The sequence below is a fragment of the Ziziphus jujuba genome, chromosome 4, assembly GCF_031755915.1.
Source record: "Ziziphus jujuba cultivar Dongzao chromosome 4, ASM3175591v1".
NCBI lineage: Eukaryota > Viridiplantae > Streptophyta > Magnoliopsida > Rosales > Rhamnaceae > Ziziphus > Ziziphus jujuba.
In genome coordinates this window covers 3,536,698-3,559,172 of record NC_083382.1, presented here as the reverse complement: position 1 = coordinate 3,559,172, position 22,475 = coordinate 3,536,698, and the positions used below count along the sequence as shown (strand labels likewise).

The window sequence follows — 22,475 nt, the reverse complement described above, 5'->3', positions numbered from 1 at the left end:
ATCATCATTTTTATTATTATAAAATTTCTCAAACGTACATTAACTTGCATTTCAATTTCTCTTGAAAACTATTTCTTAAAACAAATTTCACTCCCACACTGTGGCATAATGTCAAATTAGTCCCTCAAATTTGTTAGAATATATATATATATATATATATAGATAAAGGGATCTTAATGCACAACTTATAATTTCCCAATACTTATTTGAGATTCTGAATTGTATGCTGTTTGATTTTGTGCACTGATCTTGTTGAGCCTGTAAAAGAACTTCTATTGGAGTAAGTTTTTTAAAAAAATATAACTTAAAAGCCAAATAAGATTTTGTTCTTTTTGAAAGATCTAATCAAAAGTATAATTGAAACTCACGACCTAATTTTTAAGTGAGATGAACCTTTGTCATTAAATTGTCTTTTTGAAGGACATGTGTAATATTATCTTTTGCCAAAAAGGCTGTTTTTCCGCTAATTCTTTATTATTTTTTTTAACCACTTTAATTTTGTTTTCTTTGGCTAATCAAAAAGTTAAAAAAGTTAGATGCATGGATGCAAACAAATTCTCAACCATATAAAAATAAATTTCAAATAGATTCAAAACCACCCACCAAAACAAAAGCACTAATTACAAATCTTAAAGAAAATAAATAGGAAACACATTTTTAACATTCAATTAATTAATCAAGTGGGACGGGAAAAAGGCGAGTGAATATCTCACCCAAAATCTTGCAAAAATGTTGACCGAGATCTTCCACTGTATGCACGTGGCGCTACGTAAGGCGGCTTTTTATCACTAGACTGTTATTTTTACCAAAATACCCTTATGGTATTTATGGTGGAGCATTTTTTGGCGATTGTTTGACAAAGACCCCAACTGAAGAAGACGAGTGCTCTTTGCTGCCAAACTAATTCTGTCCTCACACGCGTTCATCTTTTTTTTTTTTTAATTATTAATTAATTTTATTAAAATATAATTATCCACAGCTCCTGATGTACCTTTTCTTTCTCTGCGCCATTTTTTTTTCTTATTTTAAGAGGCTGTAGATATTTCATAAATATCATATTCCCTTTTGCATATTATATTATTTTTAAATTAAGAAAAAATGGAACATAATGAAAGCGTTTTTTTATTAGGTAGAGAGACACGTGGCAAACAATGAAGGGAGGGTTGGGGGTGTTGAGGAGGGGCCGAGTTTATCCAGAGGAAGTGGTTGAATTTGTGGGACAGAAATAAAACACGATGCGTCATAAAAAGCGGGGAGACAGTACGAGCGGACACCACGTGTGAATGGACACTTTCGATGTCAGCCACAAGATTCCATCAAACCTTCTCAACATTTCCATTTGGACATTATTTATAAAAATAAAATAAATAAACATCACAAAAAAGAGAAAATTTTCAATCTGACGTGGCAGCTTCTACTTGCAGCTGTCCTCCCCTTTTTATTTTTTATTTTCACTTTTTCTTCTCCTATTTCCATCACTCGTCTTCCTCTGCTGCTTCTTCTTCCTCTTCTTCTTCTTCTTCTTCTTCTTCTTCTCAGTTCTCTGCCTCTGAAATCTTCAGCTCTTTCTCTCTCTGTCTCTTTCTCTCTCTCCATATGTGTCTCTCTCTCTTCCTTTGATCTTAAAGAAGGAGATTCCTAGGAAGTTCTGTTTCGCCGGAGAAGCTGTCCCTGTCGGCTAGAAAGCAAGGATTTTGTTTGATGCTTTTAATGGTATAGTATTGTTGAAGTGGTTTACAATTCTTTTCCCTCTTTGTTATTGTAAAAGATAATTTTTTTTATGGAATTTTCTTGTTTTGTGAGTGCAAAAATGAAATGGGTTAATTTTTTTTTTTTAATTTTATAAAAAAAGTTACAATTAAGTCTATTCGAATCCAATCGAATTGAAAAAGCTTTATGAAAGTTGTTCATGTTGAGTTTATAGGTTGCAGTTTTATACTGGATGGTTAGATCATGCTGAAGTTATAGGATTTTTAATATAGTTTTGAGTTGAAGAAATAAGAGAAACAGTGACAGAGGAATGAGACTTTTCGGGGATGATTGGAAAAGTTCCATAAATTTATTAGTGTTTTTCTCTGATGAGAAATTCGAATTAATTTTATGTATATTTCCAATGGATCATTAAAATTCTATTCGTGATTTAGAATGGTTTGGAGTTAAATTGACAAATTTGAGGTTTTGGTTTAATTTTGTTGAACATAAACTTTTTAACCTTGCTCTGTTTTTATTATTTTTTTCCTTTATTTTTTTGGTTTTCTCTTTTTTTCTGGGTAGTAAAGTCACCTTTTGGTACTAAAAGAAATCTTTTTTTTGGTGAAGTTACTAAAAGAAATCTTGTTGTTGGATTCTGATTCTTTGCGCATACTTGAAAGATTGTCAGATAGTATTGATGGAGAATAGAAAATTTCTTAATTCAATTGATTCCTTTTTTTTTATAGAGGAAAAATAAAAAAATAAAAAAATAAAAAACTTTTTGAAGCACTTGAACTTTTTCTCAGTGTATTTGGTTTTTGTCTTTTGGGTACAGGATCAGAGTGAAGGTATTAGTTCACATATTGCTCTTCCATCAGGGGATGGAATTTCGTTGGCTCTTGCTTCTGTACAACCAAAGGATCAATTTTCTTGTGGAAATGAATATCCACCCAAGGTTTGTATCCAATTTTTTCTTTCCCCCCATCTTTTATCTTTTTATTTTTCTTTTCTATGAATAATTGAAGGCAATCCTCTTTTCCTTTATCAATTTTCCAATCTGGGTTTTATTAGGTGAGGAAACAATACACAATCACAAAACAAAGAGAAAGATGGACAGAAGAAGAACATAAGAAATTCATTGAGGCTTTGAAGATGTATGGTCGGGCTTGGCGAAAGATTGAAGGTATCTTTGGAATTTGGATGAGTACTAATTCTCTCCAGCAAATTTCCACAGTAGTGTTGTCATATACTGAATCATTCTGTTTCCATAATTAGAACATGTTGGTACAAAGACTGCAGTTCAAATTCGAAGTCATGCTCAAAAATTCTTCTCCAAGGTTTTGATCTTATTGAACTTAGTTTTATCTATCATTATCACTAGTATGTTCTTTTGTTAAAGAAAACTTAGGGCCTCTTTGTAGAATAGTTCATGCATTCATTCAATGATGTTATTCTTAATCTGCTGTTTGGCTTTCATGGTAGGTTTCTCGAGATCAAGATGCCAACAATATGTGCTCGGTAGAGCCAATTGAGATTCCACCCCCTAGACCGAAACGAAAGCCGGTGCATCCATACCCTCGAAAACTTGTGCATCCACTTAGTAAGGAAATCTCTATGGCTGAGTATTCAACAAAGTCTTCATCTCCAAATTTATCAAATTTGGAGATGGAAAACCAGTCTCCAAATTTATCAAATTTGGAGTTGGAATACCAGTCTCCAAAGTCGGTATTATCTGCTATGGGCTCGGATACACTTGGTTCAAGCAATTCAAACACACCAAATGGTAGCTTATCCCCAGTTTCTTCTGGTGCTGGCAACCTGCTGTCATCTAAGGAAATCAGAACTTCATTTGCCTCACCAACTGTTGTGTTGGAAGAAACTGGCTCTACTCAAGAAACTTCAGCTAAAGAGGCATCGACAACGACAACAACACAAAGTCTTAAGCTTTTTGGAAGGACTGTGTTAGTCACAGATTCACAAAGACCATCTTCTCCAATAGTAGAAACTTGCAAATCACAGCCTTCTAATGTGCATGAGGAACAACATGTGAAAGAATTACCATCTTCGAATATTGCGGTGCTGGAATCTTTGGCTGGGAATCTACAATATACTTGGAGCCAATTCCCTCAGCATTCCCATATGGCTCTCTATCTAATGCATTGTCAGAATGAAAGCTCTAACCTGTTTATATCTACTGCTGCAACTCCTCCGCCATGGTGGTCTTCTTATGGTGATCTCTCATTAGGGAAAGGAGTCCAAAAGGAAGGATCTTGGACAGGTTCAAACAATGGATCAGAAAATGATGATAAATGTTCAGATGTTGATAATGCTAAGGAGGAGAAGGAGTTGGATTTAGGTTTCCAATTGAAGTCAAGCTTAAAATCAACCTTCCCTGGATTAAGAAAAAGCTTTGATAAGTGTAAGAAAGGATTTGTCCCTTATAAAAGATGCATAGCAGAGGAAGACACCAAGTCCTCAACAATACATGGAGAAGAGAGAGAAGAAAAAAGAACTTGCCTCTGCTTATAGCATTCCATGATTTTCATTGTCCATATCTATATATATATATATATAGATATGTAGTTTTGCTATATTTGCAAGATCTTTTAGTAAGTTGTGGTTAGTGATATAGGCTGCTAGGTGTTCCGGTGGTTGGTAGTCCCAGAATAAGAAAAGAATGGGCTTCAAGTGTCAAGTCATTTTTATAGGTCTTGCTATTTTTGTTCTATGTCTTTTTTTGCTTTATTTCTTCTTTTATTCATTGGGTTAGTTATTTTATTTTTTCTTTTCTTTTTCTTTTTTATAATAATTTTCTTGCTTTTGAAATGTAAATTCCTTAGCCCTTTTATCTAATCTTTGTACAAAGAAACTTTGTTCCTCTTATATTGAAGTGATAATTTTTAGCATGTTCCATTCAAGCATTAACAATTTTTATTGGTTATTATAGTAGTAAAGAGTAAAGCATATCCCAACTTGAAGAATTTAGCTTATGCTCACTATTTTGGTATGTTTAGTAAGAACGATGGATGAAGGAAAGAAATAACACAGAAAGGATGGATGAGAGAAAAGAAAGGGATGAAGTAAGAATAAGGAAGAAGAGAGAAAAGAAATGAAAGAGGAAGAGAAAGGAAGATGAAAGAAAAGTAGATTTATTTGTCATGTAAAAGGAGGGGCACGGAGAAGATAATAATGGATGCAGATTCTTTTAAAATTAATTAAGGTCCTTAAAGTTAGTCAATTATTTGAGATTGTAAAGACATAATAGCTTTGTGGTACTACTTAAATAAGCTTATGTTTCGTAAGAATTAAGAAAGAAAAATAGGGTAGAAGAGGTGAAAAAAGAAAAAAAAAAAAAAAAAAAAAGAGAAGGACAAATTTTGAGATTGTAAAGACATAATAGCTTTGTGGTACTACTTGAATAAGCTTATGTTTCGTAAGAATTAAGAAAGAAAAATAGGGTAGAAGAGATGAAAAAAAAAAATTAATAAATAAATAAATAAAGAAAGAAAGAGAAGGACAAATTTTTCATATCTCATGTTGTTTTATACAGTGAAAAGAGCAACTATTTCACTTTTTTGTCGATGAAGTATATTTTCGACTTGTTTGACATCAAAAGTGAAAATGGTAAAAAAAAAATTGTGAGTGTTTTTTTCAGTTTTGTTTAAAAGATTCTTATTGTTTATCTTTATTTTTATTTATTTATTTTTTTTCTCTTTAAGGATGCTGAATGTGTGAGTGGATTGCAATGGGTGATTGTCAAAGCAAATAGTGATTTTTGTGCAGATTGACAGGGACAATATTGTTAGTGCCTTTAATATTTAATTTTGTCTTCTTTAATTGCAAAGTGGTTGCAATAAACCATAACTCAAAATAATCATGTCAACATGTCATTTACTTTTAGTTATTCGGTCGCAATATTATTTAAATTTAACTAAAAATCCATTCATTTTTCTAAAATCAATTTTAATAATACATTTTTTTTACCTAATTAAATGTTACATAAAAAATGAATTTCATTAATCATTATTGAGATCAAATATAAATCATTAGAATAATACAACATTAATTATATCGTAAGAAACAATCAAAAAGTTAAATCATTTACCACAAAAATTCTAAAAGTTAATTCACCACTTAAAAAATATTCTGATTTCGAATCATAAATAATCATCTAACAAAATAATAGTAAATTACTCTAAACATTTTACTTCATAAATTCAAAATAAGAACGTATTTTACATCAACAAAAGAAATAATTACTCAATAAAAATCTTTATAATAGATCTATTTAAACACCTATACGTTGATATGGTAAAAACAAATAAATACTGTTTAGATGACATTCTCTTTAAAAAGTTTACCCACATTATCATATTTTTTAAAAATAAATTGTTTTTAAAGAACTATTTTTTTTTAAAAATTATAAATAATTTATATATTACTATAAATAACAATTTCAAAATATACTATATATATACATATATTTATACCATACCACATAAATAACAGCCTACCTTTGCGGTTGAAAATGCTATTCAAATATGACAGAGACACATTGTATACAATAAAAACAACCAAATAAATTCCAATAATTTTTATCAATAAAAAATTTAGATTTAAGTGGAGATAAAGGTAAAGCACAGGGTAATTTCCAGCAAATTTCCACGATCCACTTTCGTTTCAAAAAAAAAAAAAAAAAAAAGAAAAAAAAAAAGAGTAAAAGTGATCTAAAAACATCATCATTACGCCATTAAAAATCAAAGACTTTATTAGCTCTTTACCTCCAAAAACACAAACACAGAGTCTCTCTCTCTCTCTCTCTCTCTCTCTCTCTCTCATAAATTAGCCCAAGTATTTGGCCGTAAGTCGCTCTCTCTCTCTCCTCCCACTCAAATCTAGAGAGAGAAACAAGAAGAAGAAAAAAAATGTCACACTCTCTCAAAACCCACTCTCTTACACTTCTTCTACTCTTCACTCTATCTTCTACTGCCACCTCCCATTTCTCTTCTTCTTCTTCAACCTCGACAACACAGCCTTCCACGTGGTCCGAATGGAGATCTGCACGCGCCACCTACTACGCTGCCGCCGACCCCCGCGACATTGTCGGCGGCGCGTGCGGTTTTGGCGACCTGGTTAAGGCAGGCTACGGCATGTCCACGGTTGGGCTGAGCGAGTCTCTGTTCGAGCGGGGGCAGATCTGCGGAGCTTGTTTCGAGCTCCGCTGTGTGAACGATCTCCGGTGGTGCATTCCGGGGACTTCAATCATCGTGACGGTGACCAATTTCTGTGCTCCTAACTATGGGTTTCCGGCGGACGGTGGGGGCCACTGTAACCCTCCCAACAAGCACTTCGTGTTGCCAATCGAGGCGTTTGAGAAGATCGCTATCTGGAAAGCCGGAAACATGCCGATTCAGTACCGGAGGTGCGGTTTTCTTTCTTGCTATGAATCTTGATTATCATCATCTTTCTCTTTGATTTTGTTTATGAGTGGTCATGTCTATTTTGATTACGTTGGGTTTGATTGTATGCGATAGCTGCTTATTGCTTTCTTCTTCTTTACTCTTTTTCTATATCTTTGGATTGGACTTGTAGTATGCTCGTCACGTGTGTATGCGCTGCTTTATTTTCTTTTCCTTTCTTTTTCTTTTTCTTTTTCTCTTTTTGGGTTTTCTCACTTTTTTTTTTTTTCTTTTCTTTCGGGGGTTGATTGATACTAATTAATCTCTTGCGAAAAATGAATGAAAGTTCTTTTTCCATTGAAAGAAATAACTCTATAATGATATAAAAAAAAGATAAAAAGAATTTTGTTCAACTTGATGTGAAAAATCCATGGTTTTAAGATTAGTAAATGTGAAAATCAAGATGGTTGGAGAAATGGTGAGAAATGTAGCTAATTCTAATTAGTAGTTTGGATTAGAGATAGATTTCGTTGGAAAGTGTTAGATTGCATGTACTTTGATCGCAATGATCATTAATGTCTCTTGGGAGGTATACGAAAGAGTAAACTTTAAGCTATCCTGCATACTTCACAGTCATAATCATTTCAATCTACAGTATATTTTCATCACAATGATCATAAATGTCTCTTGGGTGGTATGTGAAAGTGTAAACTTTAAGCTATCCTGCATACTTCAAAGTCATAATCATTTCAATATACAGGGGATGGTAATCAGTTTGAGAAACGGTTAAAAATATTATTCACTTTCTGAATCTCTAGAACATGTACCAGTTTTGAAGGTTCACTCTGTTATATGAGAGTGTGAATGTTTGACAATTACCTAATTTTGGTTGCTAGCCCTGTTGTCAGGCAGCAAATTATTAACTACATAAGACTGCATACTCTGTTGCTACAGCACTTCCTAGGTGGTTAAGATAGCGCCTGTAAGTTGCTAACTCATTACATACCAGTTTTTGCTGTTTCAGTCAATTAATTTTTGTAGCCTTTGATTTGGCAAAAGATGTTGCAATTTAGTATGTAAAATTATTTTAAAAATTCCATCAATTCCCATATCTGGATTTGTGTTATATTGTATTTAATTTTAGAAAAGCCCCTTTTATGCTCCATTTGGAAAAAAAGTAGAAACATCACCTTTAAAAACCTCAATAACAATTGAAATGGGATTTGTGTAGTCAATCAACAAATAAGGATTGTTTAGTAACAAAACAAAAATATGTCGAATTTTATGTGAATTTTCTTGACATACACGCTTATAAAAGCATGCATGCATACTTGCATACGTGCCTGTGTACTTGTATGTTTATGAGAGTGTTGAAAGTTGCACCACTGACCATTGTTCGAGTTAATGCAGTTCTGTCATCTTGAAAAAGTTCCTTTATCTTATTTTATTTTATTCTATTTTTTGTAAATTTGGTTTGCAACAGAATCAAGTGCAGAAAGGAGGGAGGAATAAGATATACAATCAGTGGTTCAGGTATCTTTATGTCAGTGTTGATTAGTAACGTTGCTGGTGCTGGAGATATAGTTGCAGTTAAGGTCAAGGGTTCAAGAACAGGTTGGCTTCCCATGGGACGGAATTGGGGCCAAAACTGGCACATAAACGCAGATTTAAGGAATCAACCTCTTTCCTTCGAGGTCACAAGCAGTGACGGCGTCACAATTACATCATACAATGTTGCCCCCAAAAGTTGGAGCTACGGACAAACCTTCGAAAGCAAGCAATTCGAATCTTAAAAGGACAACCACGAAGAATATTGTCAAATCAGGACCATTCTTTTATCTTTCTTTTGATGTTTTCTTTCTCAGTTGGGGTGGAAGAGGTTGTAACTTGTAAGAAATGCCTTTGGTTCCCCCCCTCTTGTGTGGGAAATGGTTAAGTTACAAGTGTTGTAATATTATATAAGGGATATGCTTCAAACTATTCTTAAAGATAAGATTAGAAAATATCAGTGTGACAAAGTTTTGCCACAATTTTTGAGTAATCTCTTTTGTTCTTCCATTTAGCCTGGCTAAACGATGAAATCAATCTAACTAGAATTTACAATTTAAGCAATAAGGATCTTGTGCTTGCAACTTTTCTGAGAAAAAAAATAGCAAAGTTACTTAGCAGCATGCCACTGGGCGGTCCTTGGACAGAAAACAAGATGAGAAAATTTTGAAAATAGCAAGATTAGCCGCTGTTCACGGGCCTACCAAAGAAAATCATTAGAGTGGATAAAAACCAAATGAGATAAGAATTGCTTCTGGTATTGCTGAGGCATGACTACGCCAGTAGAACTAAAAGCCAAAATCACTTTTCCAAAGCCTTGGATAGATAAATAAATTTTATAAAAATATAAATAAAACTTGCAGATTTTCAAGATAGGTCATCTGACAGCCTTATTTGCTATAAAAAGCGTCAAATTAACCAAACACTATGATCTAGCAGCAGGCCAGACTAAAAATATAATTACAACCATCAACAATTGATTGAAGTACATCTTCTAGAAACACTAATATCTCATAAGATCCCATTCGTCCATTAAACCAAAAAAAAAAAAAAAAAAAGAAACCATATTACACAAATGGGCACAGAAACTTACAATAACATGAGGGCACATCTCGATCTATTAGTCTCTTGGACCACAGTACTCCAGATTTCAGGACTGCAACATGGAAGCTGCCTTGGATCCAAATGGTCTAATATCCAACAAATAAAAATGGTCCCAAGTCCCAACAAAGGACAAAGTTTTGAGTTCTAATAACGAGTTCTTGATGAGATCTACACATAAGGGACTAGTAATCTATGATCAAAGATACTCAGAAGATACAAACTGGAACTCATCAAACAGAACCTTAATCTTTTCACTCGCTAGCTAAGAGGCGATTTGATGACAATGTAATATAATATTTCTATATCATTCATCTTAAGTAGATTATTCAATTAATTTTCTAAAGGTCTACAAACACCAGCCACGTTGCTATAAAGGGTGGACAAACCATTGAACAAGAACATATGTTTACCATCCATTTCAACTCACACGTAGACAATCCATTGTGAATTCCGAGTCCATTAACTTCACCAATCCGGTTTCACAAGAAGGAAGACTAAAATAGCAATCTTATAGAAATAGCAATCACTTGCTTGGCTTTCATCTCCTAATTCAGAAGACAGCAATACTTAAAAATTAAAACAGAAGACATAAAAAAGTGGCAAACAATCATAAGTAAGCAACCAAGAAATGAGCTACACAACACAATATCCAACTCAAACCTAGAAACAATTACAAAAGCTGTAATGGAATTAACAAAAACTTTATGCCCGACATATTATACGGATGGAATGTAACAACCAGTAAAGAAAAGGGAAAATAAAATTTGTATTTTCAATTTATACATTACTTTTCAATTGCCTCACATCAAAATTGGACGTGAACATGCCTAAATCCATGACTAAAAATACAATAAGTGTAAAAATAATCGAATATTCATACACGTATGGAAGTAAGTAACAAATTTTTTTTTCAATATATGACTACTACAACAGAAAATCTACACCTGAGTTAATCTGAAGCCAGCAGGAAACGAACGCGAAAAACAAATTATGGATATAACAGCTTAGAATCCGACCTCTGAAAAAGAATCGAAAACTCTGAATACCTTGTACCAATATTGTTGTTGTCCTCCGAGCTAGAGCATAACATATCTAAAAAAAAAAAACAAAAAAAAAAAAAAAACAAAGCAAATAAACTCCTTCAAAGTTTTTGATGAGATTCTATTAGCAGTGCATTTAGCATGATTTGAACTGCTGCATCATACACAGGCACATCATAATGCATACCATCCACTGTACAACGAACCCCGCAATTCCAACTCAATGATTCAATATCAAGCATCAAAAGGGGTCCACCTGACTGCCTCAAAAGCTTACTTTTTCTAAGCTCCCTATCATATAGAACCCTCATTGTATCAGTCATTCTCTCCCTCTTCGCCTCCGTATTAAGCATCGAGTTTATCAGTGTTGGTATGCCAATCCAGAACAAGTGCGGCGATCTAACCGGTACCGAACCTTCCACAGGTCCGTCCATGCCCAGCTCTGGAGAAAATGGCAACAGAGAAACCACAGAGTCCCTCAGTTCTCGTAGCGACGCACCATAATCCGATGCATTGGTGAAGTGAAGCATGTGCCACAACCCAGAACCCATCACCAAAACATCTGGGTAATTCCTATTCCGCTTGAACCCAACTACCAAATCGGTCAAATTCGTAGTATAAGGAGCCCAAATGAAATCCAATCTCATCCCGATCTCACCCACCACGATTTGATAATCGCTGTGCCTCTTGAACAGATCTCTCTTAACCGACTCAATTCCATCCGAGTCCAAAATCAGATTTAGCAACGAAAGAGCGACGAACCGCGCTTGGGAATCCCCTGCCACAACTACCCACGATCCGTTAAGCAAATCGGACACGTCGGAACGACCCAACTTCTGGAACCCACAAGCGGAAACTCGGGAAGACGAAGTCCAACCCCACGCCTTGTCGTAATTCACAGAGTTGTTATTGACAGGGTCGAAATTGGGGCTGTGGGTGACATCCCAAACGACGTCGTGGAGGATAGAAATGCAGGAGCGACGGTTGTCGATGACGACGACTGAGGATACGGTGGAGACGAAGTCGGAGACGGAGGGGAAGTACGGCGTTAGGTGGACTCCCACGGCGAGGGTGATGAAGAGGGCCCCACTGAAGAAGAGCATTTTGTTGCGGCTGAGATGGTACCCAGCCATTCCCATCGGCACAAGGACCACTACGCAAGCCGCCAAAACACCCAACTGAATCGCTCCCAACATTTCAGGCTCGCTCTTTTTTGGGGGCTCGGCGTCAGATCTTCCACCAAACCCACCGCATCGATGATGATGATGATGATGATCTGCAACTGTTGAAAATTTGTGTGGGGGGAAGAAAGACGGGATTTTGGGATTAGGGTTCGGGCTAGGAGTGATCGATACAGAGAGAATTCAATGGCTTCTGGATTAAGAGTTTAATTCTTGTTGGCAAAAATTGAAAGGAACGTGGTAACAGCAGTGCGTCTTCTTCGTGTTTGTGAAATTGTGTCTTAGAAATGACTTTTGTCTTTTTGTTTAAAAAAAAAAAAAACAAACAATAACAGCAGAGCAGCGGACACAAATGATTTAGTATGGCGCCAAGAGTCGGTGAGCCACGTGGCTACGATGTCCTTCATTGCCTTACTGAAATTTCGTCACTGTTATATTTTATGTCTGTTACTGTTTTGTAAACGCAACAAACTACTTCCACTCAAAGATTCCTAATTCAAGTGGCTATTTATTTTAATGTTAAAGATATTTATATGCTTTTTATTTTTCATTTTTATTTTTGTTAATTAGATTATCCCTAAAGTTTCAAATTTTGTCATTAAATTGGACTATTTGATAATGAGAAAATAATAATCCGAGAGATTATTAGATTTTTGTTAATAAAAAATGGGATAAAGTACAAAACACTTTATATATATCCAAGATTACTTGCTTAATTCATGCCAAAGAAATGTGATACGCCATAAATCTTTTCTGCGCATATAAGTCTTTTATTGTGAAAATCGTGTGTTTTTTCATTAGAAGGGGAAAAAAAGAATTTAATTACCTTTTCGCGACACTAGATGAAAATACATTTAAAAGCCTTGAAAATTATCGGTTTACACTTTAGTTAAAAACATTATTACTTCACCCTCCTATAATAATAATAATAATAATAATAATAAAGATAAAGCTATAGAAGTTTACTCTTGACTTATGAGGAATTTATTTTACCTTTACTTTTAGAAAAATAAATATTAAATTATTTCATTTTTTATTTTTTAATATATATTATAAAATATCAATTATAAAAAATATATAATTATAAAAAAAGTTATTTTATTTTATCTTTTTGAGAGAATAAGAATTTTGATTTTAAACTCATATATTTTTCTAATCTTTCTTGAAATTCATACTTTTTTTTTCTTTTGAAAACTTAAAATTCATACTTGGTGAGGTTACATTTATATAATAATTTCTAATTAGAAGAAAATATATAGTCTAGGTTTCCTAGTGTTTGATTAAGAAACGACGTATTCTCAATTTTTTGTTTTGTGCCTCCAAAAATTTTCTTCTCAAAATACCCCAAAAGAGAGAGGGAAAAAAGAAAAAAAAAAAAAAAAAAGAAGGAAAAAAGAAAACCATTGTCAAAGCCAGAAGGTGAGAGTAGAGCAAGCAATCACGGAGTTGGGGAATAAAAAGCCAGGAGCTTTTATAAAAATCCAAGCTTTGGCGGTGATCTCTGAGCGTCAGCCTCAACAACAATGAATATGGAAGCTTTGAAGTACGTTTGGGAAGGTTCAATTCCTTTGCAGATTCATATCCATGAATCCGAAGTCACCACTGTTCCTGCTCCTCCACCTGCCCTTGTATGTATGCTTTTCACCATTCCTCTTTTCTTTTCCTTTCAATTCAACCCAAATTCCATGTCTTTTCCACCATCGAAATAGTGGGTTTTTGGCATTTTGCCTGCTAGTTTAATTTCTCATGTAATATATGTAATGTAATATGTGGATTTCATATCAGTTTGTCATGTAGATGTTCTTTACAATCGTGAAAAATGAAAGCGCTATAAATCTCCATCTAGTCAGTTTTTTCCTTTTCAGGTTGTTTGTTTGTTTGTTGAAAAAAATTTTAAATTTATTGTTTCAGATCTTAGCTCCTCGGATTGGGTATTTACCTCTGTTGGCTTCTCGTATTAAGCCTTACTTCAGTGGTACGCTTCCTCCTGGTGTGGACACTATTTGGTTTGAGTACAATGGGTTGCCCCTAAAATGGTGGGTATTCTTTTTTCTATGTATTTAAACTGGTTTCAACATTGGGAAATCACTTACTGCTTCTAGTTTGGATAAACCCAGCTCTGGCTTTTGTTGGTTTTTTTGCTATTCTACGATGATATAACAATAGATAATAGCATCTGACTTGTTAACTTAATCAGATCCTGACTAATTGCATTTGTGTCACTTGAACACAAAACACAAGTTTATTTTATTTTTATTTTTATTTTTTTTGTTCCTCGGGCTGGAAGTTGTATTTGCTTCTTGCAGGTATATACCAACTGGAGTTTTATTTGATCTTCTATGTGCGCAACCAGAAAGACCTTGGAATTTGACGGTATAAAGTTATTATAACCTTTTGTTCCTCTTTCCTAATTTTAAAATCATGTGACAGTCATTTGGGTCTTAGAGTACTTCAGGATTAAATGGAACCTCAGGGCATTTATTTGTATGATTTCAAAAATTTAAAATTTTGAATCTCATTCACTTTCATCCTGCTAGTTTACTTACTGCTGTATATAAAATAATGGCAAAAATGCTGTCTTTTAGATTAAGGGAAATGTTTCCAGAAACAAAAAAGAACTTTTTACTAAAGGAAGAAACAATTTGGATGTGGCTTTGATTGCTATTGAGGCAGTAAAACATCAAATAAAAGTATTGAAGCACTAAAACATCGAATAAAATGGAGAGAAGGTATTGTTTCTAAGATAGATTCTGAGAAAGCTATTATTATCTTGACTTGGATTTGTTTGACTTTAGCATGGTACAAAAAGGATTTGGTGAGAGATTGAGAATGTGGATCAACGGCTGTTTGAGATATGCAAATTTTTGTGTTTTTGAATGGAAGACCTAGGGTTAACTTTGGAGATTCAAGAGATATTGATTAGAACAGGAGATCTTGTTTCTTCTTTTCTATTACACTGGTGTGATTTATTAAGCAGTATTTTCCAATGCTCTAAGGAATATACGTTGTAGAAGGTTTTGGTTCAGGTTAAAATAGACAAGTTGCTGATGATACCTTGTTTTTCTAATGTTAAAGGAATATAACTTTGCAAGCCGTATCAAATTCTTGGTTATCTAGTTTTTGTAGGTCAAATATGCAACTTTTGGCAATTTAGATTAAATCTTTTCATATTCTCTTGACAGGTGCATTTTAGAGGATATCCGGGAAATATATTAATCCCCTGTGAAGGTGAAGACAGTGTAAAGTGGAGCTTTATCAACTCCTTAAAAGAGGTTGGTCTATAAGTAACAGTAGTTGCTGTTTATTAATTTTCCTGTATCTTGTCGTAGAGTTTTATTAGCAAATAGACCTTATCATGGAATTTTGTGGTATTTTTTTTTTCCAAGAAATTTATCTCATGTTTTAGGACATCTTGGACCTTTTCTGGGTTTCTTCTCGTGGTTTACTCTCTTTCCCATCATTTACAAGATAATTACTGTTCTTTCAGTGATTATTCCACACTCATTCTGTTAACTATTGTCAAATACCTGTTTGTTTGTTTTCATAGTTTACTTCATAATCTGTAAAGTTTGGTCACAAGTGTTGAACGTTCTTTTTTGATTGTTGTTCCTTCTCTGTCAGTTTTTCATCCTGCTCCTATATATTGATCAAAATTACTAAATCTTTTTTTATTTTTTAAATAGAAAAAAAAAACTCCTTAATCGTGCCACTATTCTGTCTTAACATGCCCTTACTCTTCTCCTGAACATCAAACTGTAAGACAAAGCTAAAAATTGTCAACATGCAATTGGTACAATCTTCTTGTAATTTTATTTCCAGCTTTAAGAGTTTTTTAAACAATAAGGGTAATTTAGTATTTACATTAAGAATAGGTGTAGGTTCATGGCTACATATGTGTGCAGGCTATGCTATGGCATATACAAGGATAATTTGTTTACTCTTTCTCACTCTTTCCGTCATAGTGACAATAATTATGACTACAGGCATCATATATAATCTCTGGAAACTGCAAGAATGTAATGAACATGTCTCAACCTGACCAGGAGGAGCTATGGCGTTCTGTCTTAAATGGTATGTCTCCTAAAAGATTACGTGCTTTTGTTATTTTATTTTTCTTCCTAATTTGACATTATATTTCAATATTTCACTGTGCATTATCAAAGGTAATTTGGATGGCTACCTACGGGTTTCATCTAAACTTAAGCTTGGAATAATTGGCGATCAGCATATAGCAGCCTCACATTTAAACTCCTTAAAATCTTGGCAAAGTATTGGTGAGACTGATACTACCGGCCAGGTCAAGACAGGTGAGCTAATTATTGTTTTATGGATTATGATTCAAACAGCTTCTGAAACTCTTCATTGGGTGCTTGTGTCATGTTGGTATTTTGTTCTCTTTCAAAGAGCGGGTTATAGGGTATACGATCAAAACATGGCTGCTCGGTTAGCAATTTGTGTGTGTGTGTAATAAGTGCTAGGGAAGTTTCACTGCAAAATAGCCTCCTTAAGAGTATTAATAAGTTTTCTTGTTACTTATGAAGGGTATTGTTCTAACTTTGGTTTAAACTTATCTGTATAAACTTAATAAGTGCCCTGAATTGCTGTAAAATCTCCTTGTTCTTTTTTCTCTCATCTTGTGTGCTCTTTTTACAGCATGGTATCTGAAACACTAAGCCTAGCAGCCACTACCACCAGGATCTGCCTCAATGCCCCCATGTAAATGTATAGTGGTTATTGATTCACTTGTTTTTCCATAGAATTTACATAGCATCACCAGTAAGCTCTTTTAACTTAAGGACCAAAGAAAAGTTAGTCAGCAACATAGTATGCAAAGAAATTCGGGATAATGCTACTTTTAGGTCTCAACTGGGACCAAACTTGTATTATTTTATCTACTACTAACTCTTGAGCCTCCTGAGTCTGCAGCGTGATAATTTTTAGAAAATTGTATTGCTACCCTTCATCTTATCTACGTCTTCCGGATTTGTTATTTACTTCACAAGTTTTTCGAATTTACTAAATCATTGTTCTTTAACTTATTTTTATAATTCTTGTTTGTATCATGTATGTTTAATTGTTCTTATTTATGGAAGTGTAGTTGTCAAACTAGAAAAGAAAAGAAGAGAAAAGTTATTATTATTTAGTTATTGAATAAAATGTCTTATCGCGTAAAACTTTGGTAGGTAGGGTTCCAGTTCGGCTGTATGTTTGGTGTGTTGGTGAGGACTTTGATGATTTTGAAGACGCACCACATATTGATGCTTGGGAGAAAATCTCTTATATAAACCAACCTGTTGAAATTCAAGGAGAAGGTACGCTCTCTTATTTGGAGCATCCCTCTTCACGTAGTAAGTTGTGGTTTTGGTCTACTTGTTTGTACTATTTCTTCTTTACTTTAGAATTCTGTAGTGGGTAAAATGGTTTTTCATCAGAATACAGTGCATCTGGCAGTCCAATTCAGTGACAGGTAGTAAGTAAAAGAAAAAAAAAAAAAAAAAAGAAAAAAAGAAAAAGAAAAACACTTCGTGCCCATTTTGTATTTTCGTTGAACGTACAGACACAGAGACACACGATCAAGCATGTTATTATTAAATGTTGTTGAATAATAGACATAAGTTCATAGATATGAACAATAGCATGTATACACTTCTAGAGCAATAATATATATTATAAATATAAAAAATTGTGTGTATACTATAAAATTCTGCATATTTTACAGTGCTCTTTCATTTGGGCCAAATCTTCTGTCATTTCTTAGGTTTTGTCACTTCTGTGGCATAGTAGCTTGATGAATTGGAAATGTCAATTGAAATTAAGAGGAAAAGATACAAGAACAACAAAGAATCAGAACTTCAAATAAAAGCTTCATTTCCTCCTGTGCACTCATGAACATATACACTAACACAGTTCATATCATTTAAAGCAACAGTCTCAATGCTGCTCAGAATGAGTCAAACACTGAGTTCGCTTTATCAAATTAGTGTGATTTCAAATTCATAAATTTGTGAAAATTGGCACATGTGATGAATTATGCTGTCTCTCTTCTCTATGATCGGATTTTATATTTGACTTGTTATAACCTTTTACAACTCATTATTATTGAATGGTTGTTCTTAAAACATACATTTCTATCCAATGATTGGTCATATTTCCTACACTGCAGGTAAGTGCTTTACCTTAGGTGATGCACTGAAATTCCTTCTGCCTGAGTATTTTAGGGAGAATTCCTTGATTGATGAGGAATCATCAGAAGCTAAAGGTGAAAATGAGCAGAAAGGTTCCTCTGAAGATGCAGGTGGTAATGTAAGGGATAAAGATGGTGAAGGTCTATGTGAAAATGAGAACAGCTTCCAGTCTGTTGAGGCCGAGATCAAGCTTGTTCGAATCCAAGGTATCGAACCAAAATTGGAGATACCCTTCAGTTGGGTGGTGAGCAACTTGATAAACCCTGAGCACTTTCTTCACATCTGTGTGTGTGTAAAAGTTCCACAATTAACACCATATGCTATGTAAACATTCTTATCTCCCACTTGTATTTAGAATCATTTACTGCTTAGAATTGTACATAACAATTTATTTGTCGTTGTACATTTCCATAATTCATTTCATTATCCATTTTTCTTTGGTTGGATAAGATTTCCAAATGTTTTTTGGTCACTGCTTATTAATATATTAACCTTTGCCTAGCATATTATTAAAAATTCAAGCTGATAAAATAATTCTATCACAAAGACAGTCTCGAATATGAAGCCCCTTATGTCACCCTAATATGTCCAAGAAAACTGAAAATTCAGTCATGTATGTGTTCATTACTAAGATTGCCTAAACTTATATCAATGAATGAATACATATAGCATGCTTCCTTTTGTATTTTTCACATTCAAAACTTGAGCATGGTACACATATAGGAAATTGATCAATGAGTAATGAAAAAGAGAAAAACATCTCTGTCTGTCTCTCTATTAATGGTTTTGTGGAGTTTGTGGATTGCTGGGGAGACTCTGAAGGAGAAAACAAGAACGGCTTTGGTGGAATCTGGAGGGATTGACGGTTTCCTTTTAACATGTCTATTGCCTCTCTCATTGGTGGTCTATCTGATGGATTTGTCTGAATGCACCAAAAGCTTACCAATACCATCTTCCTTGATGTGTCTTTTTCTTCCTCTGTTGTGACGTCCAAAATTCTGAAATATTTAGCCAATTCCAAACCTTCATAAATCCAATTTGGAATATATATATTTGACTTGTATGAGATGCTCTAGGATCAATATTCTTTCTTCCTCCAACCAATTCCAAGACTCACATTCCATAACTATACACATCAGATTTGTGAGACATTTCACCAAAGTTTCGATTGAATACCCCCGGTGCTGACTATCCTGCAGTTCCTCTTGCATCCAACATTGACATGACACTCTTGTTGTTTATCCAAAGTATGGCCAAGCCAAAATCAGAGATTTTTGGAACAAAATCTTTGTCCAAAAGAATGTTTTGAGGCTTTATGTCGAAATGCAAAATCCTTGTGTTACAATCGCGATGCACATATTCAAGTCCTTGTGCAATGCCAAGAACAATTTCATACAATATTGTCCACTCAAGACAACGCGGGTGTATTTAAAGATTCTTGATTGAAGATGAATTTATCAAAGATCCATTAGGCATGTACTCGTAAACCAATGCTCTTTTGGTCTTTTATAACAGAATCCAGGAAGAGTGACTATGTTAACATGAGAAGTTTACCCATACTAGCAACTTTCATTTACAAAATCTTCTCCATTGGTTTTGGACTCTTTTAGGACTTTCACTGCAACTAGACGACCATTACTTACCTTTCCTTTGTATACAGAACCATACCCTTCTTTCCCAATTATTTTTGCAAATGATTTGGTCAATTTTTGTTTTTTTTATCTGTGAATAATAACTATATCGCTTTGGGGCAAATGAAGCATCATTCTTTATGAATGCCTCTACATCGAACTCCTTTGTTTTGTATTTCTTCCAAAAGACTATTGCTTTACGGATACATAAACTTATAACCAATAATATCATACACCCAAGCAAAGCTACCGAAATTCCTATATATTCAAAAAGTATTTGAGTTGTATATATTATTATCCATTATAGCAAATTAAGAAGTAGAGCATAACCAAAATAATAATAATAATTATAATTAAAAAAATAAATAGAGCACGGGGAGAATTACCTATAACCAAATTACGCTTCAAAGAAGATCCACTAACTGCATGGGAGATGAAAAATAAACAATGAACAATGACTTATTTATTAATGGCTTATTGTATCCTCTTTCCTATATATATGTAGCTGGTTTTTTTATTTATTTATTTTTTTTATTATTTTTATTATTTTTATTTATAAATTTTTTAATAGAGAAAATTATTCTATATTATATTGTTTACTAAGCACTAAAGAAGTGGGTAAATACAATTAACTTATTGGTTGCTAATTTAGTAAACAACTAAGCAGATAATAGTTATTTTGGGTTATCAAGATACAATTGAAAATGTCCTTCAATCCACTAAAACCCAATGGCAATTAAGGTCCATATGACAACCCAATGGCAAAGTCCACGACTGAGTTCAAGTCTCCAATCCCCAAGATTAAAAGGGCCCCCCAAAAAAAAAAAAAAAAAAAAAGGGAAAAAATTAAACATTAATTATTTTAAGTCCAAAAGAAAAAAAAAAAAAAGAAAAAAAAAGCATAATTTGTTGTTATTAAAGCATACAGCCAAAGTTATTGCACTTTCCTAGGAAATATGTACCAGCTAACTTTTTTATTTTTAAAATATATCTACTTTTATAGACTATTAAATATTGTAAAATTTTTTAAAAAGTAAAATTTTTCTAAAAGAAATTAATATTTTAAAAAATGAAAGAGTTAATAAAAAATATATAATTAATTAATAGCCATAAATAATTTATATGGATATTATTATTGGAGAGAATTTTTAAATTGACCATAAATTTTTATCTCTTAAATTTAAATAATGTCAATTTCTACCATAAAAAGAGCTTCACATTTACTATTGGATATATTCTTATATTTTACCATATACTATATGTATATATGCTGCATATATACATATATACATACACAATTATGCTATGTGAGCTTGCGAGTCCACATATTGTGAATGTGGCCAATTTCTCCATGAGAAATTGGTATAAATCAAACTTTCAACTTTGAGTGATAGGCTACAACCACAATATAGTGGGCTTGCAACTCATTGTAGCGCAACCATATATGTATATAGCTTTGTGGGGACAACAAGTTTTAAAAATTATTATTTTCTTGAATCTTCCACCCCAATATTAGAAGAAAATGTTATTAATAACTATTGGAGTCCTTATGATAAATCATATGACAATTTAATTGACTATCCCAAATGGTTTATTTTTTCCTATTAAATTTAATAATAAAAAATTAATACACAATTGAAAGTATCAAAGCAGTATTTCATTTATCATCTAAGCATGAATCCAATAAAGTGGTGACAAATAACATGTAACTCTCGTATAAGAAACGTTGATGATCATTAGTGAGATTATTATTATTGATATGATAATTGCTAATTGAAAATATTTTAATTATGCATTGATGTTTTTAATTCTAAAAATCCTAATCTGAGAAAATGAAGTTGAAATCCAATGATATGGTATTATGACATGTATTAATAATGACAGTTGCTTCGACAATCATGACAGTCAATTTGGAGTCGACATGGCAAATGAAATCATCGGAATAAGGGATGCAGCCGCAGCATCCCAGATAGTTGCTTCGACAGTCATGACAGTCAACATTATAAGCATTCCATGTCAAACCAAAACCAGTTTTTACAGCCTTCATCAGATTCTCCTTGGATGCTGCCAATTCTAATTAAAGACTCTGCTTGTGATTTGTAAATACGAACAACCACACATGCTTTGCAATTTCCAAAATCATTAATATTGCCACTATTATTGTTCTTTTGCTGAGTGAGATTTCCTGTTAAGAAGTAATTAACAGTATGTTTGTATGTTTGTATGTTTGTGTGTCTACGTCGTAAGTGCTGCAATTGAACTGGTTTCGAACAATTTGGCTAGTGTTGTCGCATGAATAGAACAAAGTGAGGTCCTAAGTATCTGAAGTATAATTAAAGAATCCAATATCCATTTTGGTGTTATGGAGGTCTATATATATATAGACTGATGATTTTGGAGTGGTAGTTTAAAAAAAAATAAAAAAATAAAAATAACATATATGGTTCGATAAGTAAAAGAATAATCTACTAATACCCATTTTTCGTTTCTTTCTTTTCTTTCTTGGAATCTGCTAAGAAAATTCATCAAATTAATCTCTTGGAAGTTTCAAAGGCTTTTGGCTGTTTGCTAAAAGTCTTACCTACCCAAATCCACCTTAACGAGTAAGCAAAGCAAGAAGAAAAGAAATCTTCCATCTTTAAGCTAAAATTATGCCCCCTACGGAAAAACACTAATCGAATGGAGGATATGGAGC

At 33.4% G+C, this 22,475-nt stretch overlaps 4 protein-coding genes across 6 annotated transcripts; 3 read left to right on the top strand and 1 right to left on the bottom strand.

Moving 5' to 3' along the window:
* The first annotated feature begins 1,407 nt into the window (after positions 1-1,407).
* LOC107416181 (protein REVEILLE 1) lies at positions 1,408-4,603 on the top strand. Its single transcript, XM_048472845.2, has 5 exons — positions 1,408-1,713; positions 2,528-2,647; positions 2,764-2,875; positions 2,968-3,029; positions 3,175-4,603. The coding sequence occupies exons 1-5, from the start codon at positions 1,702-1,704 to the stop codon at positions 4,219-4,221; spliced, it is 1,353 nt and encodes a 450-aa protein (XP_048328802.2). The 5' UTR covers positions 1,408-1,701; the 3' UTR covers positions 4,222-4,603.
* Positions 4,604-6,495: 1,892 nt separating this feature from the next.
* On the top strand, positions 6,496-9,132 carry LOC107416179 (expansin-A13). Its single transcript, XM_016024637.4, has 2 exons — positions 6,496-7,114; positions 8,575-9,132. The coding sequence occupies exons 1-2, from the start codon at positions 6,618-6,620 to the stop codon at positions 8,882-8,884; spliced, it is 807 nt and encodes a 268-aa protein (XP_015880123.3). The 5' UTR covers positions 6,496-6,617; the 3' UTR covers positions 8,885-9,132.
* A 1,343-nt stretch (positions 9,133-10,475) lies between these two features.
* LOC107416175 (protein ALTERED XYLOGLUCAN 9) lies at positions 10,476-12,438 on the bottom strand. Its single transcript, XM_016024633.4, has one exon. It carries the CDS (start codon positions 11,977-11,979, stop codon positions 10,885-10,887), a length of 1,095 nt encoding a protein of 364 aa, XP_015880119.2. The 5' UTR covers positions 11,980-12,438; the 3' UTR covers positions 10,476-10,884.
* A 786-nt stretch (positions 12,439-13,224) lies between these two features.
* Positions 13,225-18,585, top strand: LOC125422133 (autophagy protein 5). Of its 3 annotated transcripts, none has more exons than XM_048472879.2 (8): positions 13,225-13,596; positions 13,876-14,000; positions 14,271-14,337; positions 15,147-15,236; positions 15,948-16,035; positions 16,128-16,271; positions 17,148-17,312; positions 18,128-18,585. In XM_048472879.2, the coding sequence occupies exons 1-8, from the start codon at positions 13,549-13,551 to the stop codon at positions 18,475-18,477; spliced, it is 1,077 nt and encodes a 358-aa protein (XP_048328836.1). In that variant the 5' UTR covers positions 13,225-13,548; the 3' UTR covers positions 18,478-18,585. The 3 variants fall into 3 exon arrangements, with proteins under 3 accessions (XP_048328836.1, XP_048328835.2, XP_015880121.3); XM_048472878.2 differs by having other exon boundaries at positions 13,232-13,592; XM_016024635.4 differs by having other exon boundaries at positions 13,240-13,592; positions 17,148-17,276.
* The last annotated feature ends 3,890 nt before the right edge of the window (positions 18,586-22,475 follow it).

Coding starts and splice junctions, on each gene's coding strand:
- LOC107416179 (XM_016024637.4), top strand. CDS start 6,618: ATGTCACACTCTCTCAAAACCCACTCTCTTACACTTCTTCTACTCTTC. Junction 7,115..8,574: donor ATGCCGATTCAGTACCGGAG/GTGCGGTTTTCT, acceptor GGTTTGCAACAG/AATCAAGTGCAGAAAGGAGG.
- LOC107416175 (XM_016024633.4), bottom strand. CDS start 11,979: ATGTTGGGAGCGATTCAGTTGGGTGTTTTGGCGGCTTGCGTAGTGGTC.
- LOC125422133 (XM_048472878.2), top strand. CDS start 13,488: ATGAATATGGAAGCTTTGAAGTACGTTTGGGAAGGTTCAATTCCTTTG. Junction 13,593..13,875: donor CTGCTCCTCCACCTGCCCTT/GTATGTATGCTT, acceptor TTATTGTTTCAG/ATCTTAGCTCCTCGGATTGG. Junction 16,036..16,127: donor ATGGCGTTCTGTCTTAAATG/GTATGTCTCCTA, acceptor GCATTATCAAAG/GTAATTTGGATGGCTACCTA.
- LOC107416181 (XM_048472845.2), top strand. Junction 2,876..2,967: donor GGCTTGGCGAAAGATTGAAG/GTATCTTTGGAA, acceptor TTCCATAATTAG/AACATGTTGGTACAAAGACT. Junction 3,030..3,174: donor CTCAAAAATTCTTCTCCAAG/GTTTTGATCTTA, acceptor CTTTCATGGTAG/GTTTCTCGAGATCAAGATGC.